Consider the following 10,512-nt stretch of genomic DNA (forward strand, 5'->3'; position numbering starts at 1 on the left):
AGAAAGAAGAACGAAGAAGAGGAGAAAAAGAATGGAGAGAGAGAGAGAGAGGACGGGGCTGGTCTGGTTCTTAATCGGGAGATTGAAGTAGATGAACAATGTTGCGTTCTGGTAATAACAATTGGTCAAAAGTCAAAACTATAACGCACCAAACGACAAACAACAAAAGAACAACAAGCATCGATTAGGAGTGGTGATTCAATCTATGTTTTGATGGGATCTATACGTCTATTTTTCAATAAAAATTTTATTTTTATTTTATCTAGATTTGAGTTTCATGGACTGTATGGATGGTTTTAAATGTACAATGAGAATCCTTTTTTGGACAATAGTATGGAGCTTAAGTTTTCGTGACAATTCTACAATGATGAGCTTGTTGCTGGTACAATGACCGACCAATGACCTTGAAGTTAAGATTTTAGGGTTTTAGAAATTAAACCCTTCAATGAAATGATTGATGGTTTTAGAATTAGCTAAAACCTTAGGAAAAAAATTAAGGTGGTGTTTGATAACACTTTTCAGATCTTTGAAGTTTGAAAATATTGCTTTTCAGATGCCATTTATGTTTGGGTTGAATCTGAAAATTCAAATCTGAAATGTATTTTTAGATCTGAATTTATAAGAGACAAGCCAATGACTTAATGCGCTCAGATGTTTTTCAGATTGCATTAAAAGACAAAAATGTCCATCTAATGAAATGCATTTTTAGATCTGAATTTATAAGAGGCAAGCCAATGACTTTTGTAGCTGTTTCTTTGCCATCATTGTTCTAGCCCAAATAGCCTTGGGTAGTCTTTTGCATAGTTTTATCGGAAAAATCTAAAACTTTCATTCTCTAACAACCTCCCATCTAATGAAGGTTTCACGGTTTCAGTAGCTAACTGATTTCACATCAAATTACCCCAAAATGTTCACGAGATTAATTTTGTGAATCAACTCTTGTGAGCAGCCCTCAAAGTGCTTGTACAAAGGTTGAGCCAACTACAACCATCATAACAATCATTCTTATTTCAAAATGATAAAGCTGATGGTACTCTTTGAAAATTTGAAGGAAAATAAAGGATAAAAATGTCCTTTTATCGATTCTGTCAAATATTACGGCATCTCATTCAGATAGGGGAGCATCAAGTTCTATTAGAATTTAGAGGGGAGGTATAAGTATTTATGACAAACCTCAAGGGAGGTTTAAGTCCTTTACCCTTAATTATATAGGGAACCCCTCAAGTTTCTATAATTATGATCAAATTATTTGAGTTTCTGAAATTATGTTAAAGCAAATGATATTTGGTAAATTTGGGAATTTCATTTTATAGATACAAAACGAGGGTGACAACATCCAGCCACAATACAAAGCTTTATACAATACCACACCGCACTTTCAGTCGGACTGAACTCTTACGGTTACAACACAGATGTTGGTCCGACCATACACACAACTAATTAACATTCAGTTGCTTCAAAAGTTCAAATAACCTGAAAGAATATTTGCAACCATTAAACCCATATTAACCATAAACCAGGGTGGATTTTGTCTTGAGAAAACTATTTAGACTTGAGACAGCTTTCAAATAAGCCTCAACCTCGAGTGATCCATATTTGGCAATATCTCAAAGAGGGTTAAATTTGGCTGTTGGGGTCCAACAGCATAAGCTGTTAAGACAGTTTCTCACTGGCACATTCTAGGCAGTTCATCTATTCACGCCCATACTTTGGTTTTTAGTCAAAATAAATTAAGATGTAATTACTAATTTATCCATTCTCATGGTAACGTGGCATTTCCAGAAATTCTCTCAACAGCATAGGTTGTTGGCCCCCAACAGCTAAAATCAGGCTTCAGCAATAGCACTTTGTGTTAGCTCTAGGGGTTATTTGCAAAGTAAATGAGATTGAGATGTCTATTATCTCTTTGAGGAAAAGTGAGGTAATAATGATGCTAAAAGTTCTACCTCTTAATTCATTCAAACAAGAAACAACTACTCCCTTTTTTGGCTATTGTGAATTCATGATGATGTTAATAGTTAAAAATGATATTCTTTCAGGCCTACTTTTAATTATGAAGATGTTACATCGTGTTTGAGTTGGGCCAGACTGTCTTAAGGCCAGGAATTGCAATGGGGCGAGGCGGGGACGGGGAGCCTCTCCCCTTCTCCATCGTTCCCACGAAAATCTACACTTCCGCTTTATTACTTTTCGTGATTTTTTATAATGTTAATCATTTTATTTTTATTTTTTTTGAATAAAAAAATAAAATAATTAAAATTTATAATCCTATTAGAAAAGATTTAAACATATTCAATATTAATATATAGATGCATGTATACATATGTACATATATAAATATATGCATACATATATAGTAACGGAGATCCCACAGGGCGGGGATTGGGGTCCTCGCAGGGGCCGGGAGTGCTCTCTCAATGCCCGTCCTCGCAAGGGAAAAATCATCCCCATCCCTATCTAAGACATTAAACTTGAATTTGGCCGACTTAATGTTGGAATGGCCCTAACTCAACCTATTGTTCAGACCTACCAAATCCAGCTTTTTAATCGGTTGGGTTGGTTTGGGCCAACCCAAGTTGTACTTAAAGGCACCAACCAAATCCAACTTTTTTAACCGGTTGGGTTGGTTGCACTTACAGGCACGAACCTAAGGTTTTAAAAGGTTAAAGGCGTTGATGCGTAGTTGAGGTATAATGGCCCAAAAAGTTAAAGTGCAAGTTTCAAGGTGTTGTAAGCCTTAAAGGTTAGGGAAAATTACTTAAAGTTTATAGATGATAATAAAACAAATGATATATCAAATTAAAATGATAGAATGTACAAATATCCATAAAATATAAGTTTATACACAATACGTTATAACTTTTAAGCAATAAAATAATAACTAATCAACTAACAATTATAAACCTTTAACATTTCAAGTTTCAAAATAATAAGTTCTCAAATCTATATAGTATAGTACTAGTACTAAAAGTAGGAATGAGAGTGTAAAACTTTATTTGACTTAAATACCCTTGTTTTTGAATTTGATTCTCTCTAGTTGATTAGTTATTATTTTTCATTGAATCATTTTTGACTAAAATACCCTGATTCAACTCCCTCTTATTAAGTCTTATATTTAAGGTATATAAGATAAAATCACAATGAAATATAAAAATGTAGAAACTCACTAATATTTTATATTAATCATATTAAATAAAAATAAACATGATAAAAAATTATCTTTTATTGATGATGAAAATGAAATAGAAAATTTTAAATTGATAAGAATGAAGTTATTTTCTTATTTGGTGGAAGGTTAATAATTCAACCTTTAGGGTCAAATGTGTCAACCCTTGATATCATAATTAACCAATAAAAATTTAAAAGATAAAAAAACAGAAATTTTGTAGAAAACATTTGGGTACATCCCTAATATTATATATTAATGATATTAAAGAAAAATAAGTGTGATTATATTGATGATGGAAAACAAAATACAAAATTAAAAAAAAAAACAAAAAAAAGGAATTGTTTTCCTATTTGGTGGCATGTCAACCAATTAGCCTTTTGGATCAAATCTGTTAACCATTGATGTCATAATTAAATAATAAAATTTAAAATGACAAAAATAAAAAAAAAATATGAAATACAAAAGCTTTGTAGAAAAGATTTAAGCACATCTCTAATATTATATATATTCATCATATTAAACAATAATAAGTGTGATAAATATGAATTATTTGTACACACAAAAATATAAAAAGATTGTATAAAATTTTCAAAACATATTAGTACTATCATGGCCATTATCATCCAAAATTGTTATGTACAAAGCGTGTGCAAATTTGCTAGTATTCAAATGACCAATCATAATGTTTTAGATGATAAAAAATTCTTTATCATAAAAAATTGTTTTCAAAAATAGGATCATATGATGAATTATCCATATATTAGATTTAGGTCACATAACAATATAGAAGAAAGGAAACAACTTGATTGATTTAATCTATGCAAAGAAAAAATCAATATGAAAGAAAATAATTCCATTAGAAAGAGAAATAAGAAAAATAACAAACTTGGGATGTTAGATTTAGAATAATTAGAAAAAAAAAATCCCACTTGATTTCTTGATTCACACTTTTTTGCATTGAATTCTTTAAAACTCGAAGAGAAACTAATATAACTTAATTTGTCTTATTGATTTTTCATTTTTATTTTTTATTTGTTCATATATAAAATATATATTTTTAATAAACCAGTAAATAATCATGAATGGCAGAAATAGGGCTGCAATCAAATTGAGCTCTAATCCAACAGTTTGGGCTCGAATTTGATTAGGCTCAATTCAAGTTCGTTTTTAATTGAGCTTGAATCAAGTTCAAACCTTGGGGTAAGCTCGATTAGTTATTCGAGCTCGACCAATAAAAGGTTTGGCTCAAAAGCTCCCGAGCTTGGCTCGATTAACACATACATACACAAGGTTTTTAAAACCGAATCAGATAACGAAACGGTCAGGGGTCCGGTTCTCGGGTCGAACGGTCTAATCGTTTGAACTGAACGGACGACCCATCTGACAAAAAAAATTAAAAAATAAAAAATGATCAAAACTATTGAATAGTCCGAACGGTTCAACCGCCCGAATCAGTAGTTTTCTGACCAAATCAACGTTTTTTTTGGCAAACATCCGGTTTTGGGGAAAACAGAATCGATCACCTGACCGATTCCCAATTTTTCCGGTCCGATATGATTTTGAAAACCATGTACATACATACATACATACTAGTAAACATGTATGTACAATTGCACGTGACAGTATCTCCAAGACAAAACTATTTATAATTCATGTCTAATAAAAAGTCTAAAAAATGGGGCTATTGGCTCTTTTATTAGTAGTATAGATATAATAAAAAATATCATATATTATATTCTAAAAAATACTATAAAAATATATTTTTATATTCTATATTTCTATATAATATAAAAATATATTATATATTATAAAAATATCATACATATAAAATATATAAATATATTTATTTTCGAGCTTTCTACGAGACATCGAACTCATTCAATATTTAATCGAATCGAGCTCGAGCCACAAAAAAAATATAATTCGAGCCGATCTCGAGCTCGAATTCGAACCTAACAGTATTTTAATCAAGCCAGGTCATAGATACGCCTCAAGTCTAGTTACGCCTCACGCCTTTTAAGGCTTAAGCCTGTATCCTAAAAACGCCTGCATCGAGGCAGCACAGCACAGCTAAAAAGGCGCTCGTTGTTTTGCGAACATCGCTCCGCTTATAAATGAAATCACTGTTTTGTAGCCGTGTGTAAATACTGGATATTGACAAGTGACGACCTTCCAAGCTGATCCCTTTTTGTTTTTCAAGTTTGATGTTTTGCGGGCCTGATCCCACATTCCACATACATCCATCACGTATTGGGCCCTCAATGTCGCTTCCAGTAGCCAAGGCTTTTTGTTTCTTCGCGAAACGGAGACAAGAGAGAGAAGGAGACGCTAATGGTTCTCTGTAAACTTGGTTAATTATCAAACCCTCTATATATTATTCGAAATCTTCCTGTTTTTTTGTTTATTCAGCTCTACTGGGTTTTTTTATGCCTTTTCATTCTCCTTTTTTCTGTTTAACTTAGTTTCTTTGTTCATCGAGAAAAAGCTATTTAGACCGTCTTGTTGTAATTTTCCTGCTGCTTCAGTGTTAGAGAGAAAATTTCTAGAAACCCATCAAACGATATTACCCAGTAAAATTTGTGGCTTGATTTTTCTTTGTACTATTTTAGTGTTGCCTGTTTTTCTGCTCCAGCTACTTTTTGGTTTTTTATAACATTGAATTTAGTAGGAAAAGAAACACACCTCTTCACCAACAAAACCCAAGTCAAACCCCCCAAGGAAGAAGGGAAAGATATGAAATTGGGTATATCTAAATTAATTGGATTTAAAGCAACAGTTCTGTTCTTGACGTTTGTTTATCTTAGAGATTCAGGCTGGACGCTATTCTCAATTCCCTTCTTGTATGCATCTTTGGTTAGTTTCTTGGTCTCGATAGCCTCTCATCCAGCTATCAATCTTCCTCTGCTTCTGGGGAAAAGCTCAGATGGCACGTTTCCCATTTGGTCGTTAGTTCTGTTTGGCCCATTCTTGTACTTTGTTCGGGGTTTTGGGCTCTTGCGGAGGTTGAGGAGTAGGGAGCCCCCTTACACTGAAGTATATGAGGGTTTATATGTTGGGGGGTGGCCTTATTCATTGGATAAATTGCCTCCCGGCGACCCCGCCATTATTGATTGTACTTGTGAACTCCCAAGAAATCCAGCTTTCTCTCGAAATGCTTATCTATGCATTCCAACGTGGGATACAAGAGCACCTCAACTGTTGGAAATTGATAATGCTGTTCGTTGGGCTTGTAGAAAGAGATCTCAGAACAAGCCAGTCTTTATCCACTGTGCGTTTGGTAAGTTATGATGCTTAAATCCATCTTGTGACTTGAACATGAAATGCAAGTGAACTCTTCTTGTTTATTTGGTCTAGTCTTTTTTTTTTTTTTTGTGGAGCTTTCAATTTGGTCTGCATTCTATAGCCATGTTGGAGTTGCTCAAGGCTGTTTGTTCATCTTTTGTTAGAATCAATATTCTTTGCTTGTGTGGCAGTTGCATAAATCTGTTCAGTTATTTCTAATCTTAACCAACTTTACTATAGGAATTCTCCATGATTATATACACAAGCTGATCTAGATCTCCCCAGTTGGGAATGTAGCATGACATTCAACTCTTGAGTCTTGAAGGAGGCTAAGGGTGAGATGATCTGCTTGAATTTCTGTTTACGGATAGACAGGAGGCTTCTTTCTTACATATTTGGAACGTCTTACCTGTTCTTATCTATATGGAAAAAATTATATGGGAAACATTCATGTGTAGTTTGGTTGCAAGGGGGAAAAACAGTAATGGAAATGCATTATTGGAAAAAAATGGCTAGAGATATATTAGTGATTATTATGCTTTTATTTTAAAACTTGAGAAGGAAAATTTGGAATAGTCAGGAGGACCTGTGTGATTCATGGGTTGGTGTATTTCAAATGGAATAATATAATTTGTTATTTGACTCTTAATCTTGATATTAAGATTAATAAAAGGGCATTGCAGTGCACGAGACTCCTGCCAATGCAAGGTATGAGGAGAGACAGCTGTATGCAGCCTTACCCCTGCACATAGAGATAGGCTGTTACCAAGATTTGAACCTTGGTCACCCAGGTTGCAATGGGTCAGGAGCTGTTTCTTACATATTTGAACCCTGATATTAATTCCAATGAAGTATAAACAGAAACTATATACAACCTATAAAGTTAAAATTTAAAAGATACTTATTACCTTACATTTCAAAAAAAAAATTAAAAGATATTTAAACCGATACTAACAGTACTTTTATTCAAATAACTTTCGCCATAAAATTTTATTAAAATGAATTCAAAAGAATTAATTTAGAGGGGAAGAGCTTCAGAAAATGGGAATATGGTGCAAGGAGAGATGTTAAAGAGGACATGATAAGTGATACATTGCATTTTTTAAGTTAAATTTGTATTTCCTCTCTTAATTAATGTTTTTTTTTTGTTGCTGATAAAAAAAAATCTCGATTGATTGTTCTGGATCACATGGGGTGGTTTGTGTTTCAAGACACCAAAATCAGCAAACTAAATTTTCCTCTGGAAGCTTATGACTGCAATATTGTTTCCCAGACTCTACAAGTTTATGATAACTTGTTTTAGAAGTTGTACTTCACTAATTTAATTTCATAATTTGCTTGTTATATTCTCATTTGTAGCTAACAGGTCATTCTGAATGATGTGCAGGCCATGGAAGAAGCGTTTTGGTGATGTGTGCTGTCTTAGTTGCCATGGGCATTGCTGAAGATTGGAAAAAAGCAGAGAAGATAATTAAAGAACGGCGACCTTATATAAGCATGAATGCTCTTCATCGCAAAACCTTGGAAGAATGGTTGAAACATCGTCTTACTTCTAAAAGGAATGAAGCATTGGATGTGAGTTCTGTGATTCTGGCTGATGCTTCTCGAAGCTAGAGAATAGAGATATCAAAGTTGAAATTTGAAAAACATTCTTTTGTGATAGAATGATCATGTTGACTCAAAAATATGATTTTCAATCGGATTTCTCTTTAAGTTTCTGAATGATCTGATTCTTGATTCTAACAATTAATTTTACATGTGCCAATCAAAAATTATAATTAATTTGAATGCAGCAAGAGATATACATATCCCAATCTCTGTTAAATTCCGTGAGTTGGATAACTTATAGACTGGGTGTTTAAGATGAACTTATTTGGTATGGGGGATTTCCTAGGTAAAATCCATCATATGGTGTCTCCTGTACCTTTGACACGATGAGCTGAAAATCTTGTTGCAACCAAGCAGTTGGCAGTGAAACTTTGTGAAATGCAAAATGTTAAGCTAATTATGGATGTCTTTTATTCTCTCTCACTCAATTGCTTATTTTGTGAAAATCAAAACTTTACTTGTTGTGCTTGTCAAACAATCCAAGCTCTAGAGATGAAGAGCTCCATTCATCTAATTGTAAGAGATCCTTTTAACTATGGTTCTTAACTCTTTAAGCATTGATTTGTTGAATTACTTCTTTATCCTTAGTGCAATAGGAAGAGAATGTCTTGAATGGATCACACCCTAAGTTAATAACAATTTGATAGCCTGGAATATTGTAGAGCTGAGATTATAGGTTCCACATGTCCAGTAGAACAGTTCATAGAGGAAATGCATCATTTGGTTTTTCATTTCCTCTAGGGGAAAAATTCATAATAGTTCTATTACTGTTACTCAGAATATCTGTGGTGCATTGGATTCAATGCCCATGCCACATTTTTATCTAGTAGAAATTTGAAGATGATAGAGGTGATAACAGATTGTGGAACTGCTCAGTGCAGTACAGTTGAATTCAAGTCAGTTGGAGGTTTATGCAAAAGATGAGCTGTTACACAGATGTTTGGTTGGCTGATTTTTTTATTCTTGTATGTGAATGTTCTCTTCATTGGTCAATGGAGTTTCATGTTGATTGCTGGTTTCCAGAGGTTGGCAGTATCAGAATGACAAATTCTCTAAGATGTTTGGATAAACATAGTTGGTATTTCCCTCTTCATACTTGGTGTATTCTAAAGTTTGAGACAGTTGCTAACAAATGTCGATGATTACTTTTGACTGAAAGGATGCCTCCTTGAGGTTCATTAGACATGCAGGGATTCTTAGGAGTCAAAGATATGACCTCTACATGTTGACTTATTGTTGCAAGAGAGGTTTATGAAGTCAAAATCATGCTTGAAGGTTAGGAGCTTGTTCTCTCTCCTGACTGCGCAAATGGAGTATACATGGAGGTCATGCACCATTTAGCCTTAAATGGGTCATTGAGGGAGTCTGTACAACTTTCAATGAGAACATGTTGAACAAGGAAGTTATTTAGGGGGGGGGGAGGGGAGGCTTTGATAATTGGGATTTGCATTGTGTGTGGTTTAGTCATAATAATATCTACACTTGGACTGAGTTAAGTTTTGGAATCAAATATCATTTAATGGAGGGTATTATGTTAATTACTCCCTGTTTGTGGTTGATTGAGGAAGACTTTTGAGTTTCCCTTTTGATCAGTTTTCTTTACATTCTCCAGTAAATAGAAAGGTGTTTGTGGTTAAAACCTTGTTTTATTGATTAAAAAAAGGTGTTAATGTGGAGAAGGATGAATCTCAACATGAAGTGGAGAGTTCTCTGCCAGAAAACAAGGCTATACCATTAATGATTAATCATGACAAGTTCATTTGAGAGGTTCAGAGGTCTAATACTATAATGGAAGCTTCTAATATTACTGGAGTTACGGTTGCCACAATGCCACAGCAAATCCAAGGAGGGATCATGATATTGTATTTCAATACAATGAAGTGTCTAGTGGTCAAAAGGGAAGGTATGTTAAGAATGGTCTAAGCCCTTCAATGCTTGTTCATGATGATGTAAAAAAGAAGAGTTCACCACTTGGTTCTTCTAGTGAGGGAAGAAATTGTGACAGGCTGCAGATTGGAGCATAGCATTGCTTTAAACGTGGGCTCACTGGGCAGTTGGGCCATCAAAACTGGGAACTGGCAGCCAAAATGATTTTTAGACTGCCCGGTTCTTAGAAATGTTGGCCTGGTCAAACTTCAAATAAGTGTATTAGTACCTATTACAACCTAAAACATTTATTGTTTTAAGCTTATTTTAATATAAAATAGCTTTGAAATATAATCTGAAAGTATTTATTATTTTTATTTTACTGAGTCAAATGGTTGAACCAGAAGGCCAGACCATATAACCTGTGACTCAGTGACCAAAATGGTTGTGTCCAATCTGAGTCTGACAATGTTGAAGCAGATGCAAACAGAGGTTTTGATTATATAGGAATGGTTTAGAGGGGAAATCGGCTAATGAGGAAGGTGCTGAAGTTTATATTTTGATGGAGGTGGATGATGGTGCTGAGT

General features: G+C 33.9%; 1 protein-coding gene across 1 annotated transcript; it reads left to right on the forward strand.

Moving 5' to 3' along the window:
* The first annotated feature begins 5,219 nt into the window (after nt 1–5,219).
* LOC104588520 (uncharacterized) lies at nt 5,220–8,276 on the forward strand. Its single transcript, XM_010246487.3, has 2 exons — nt 5,220–6,446; nt 7,839–8,276. Exons 1-2 carry the CDS (start codon nt 5,903–5,905, stop codon nt 8,063–8,065), a joined length of 771 nt encoding a protein of 256 aa, XP_010244789.2. The 5' UTR covers nt 5,220–5,902; the 3' UTR covers nt 8,066–8,276.
* The last annotated feature ends 2,236 nt before the right edge of the window (nt 8,277–10,512 follow it).

The sequence above is a fragment of the Nelumbo nucifera genome, chromosome 6 (assembly GCF_055504915.1).
Source record: "Nelumbo nucifera cultivar China Antique chromosome 6, China Antique-T2T, whole genome shotgun sequence".
NCBI classification, from domain to species: Eukaryota; Viridiplantae; Streptophyta; class Magnoliopsida; order Proteales; family Nelumbonaceae; genus Nelumbo; species Nelumbo nucifera.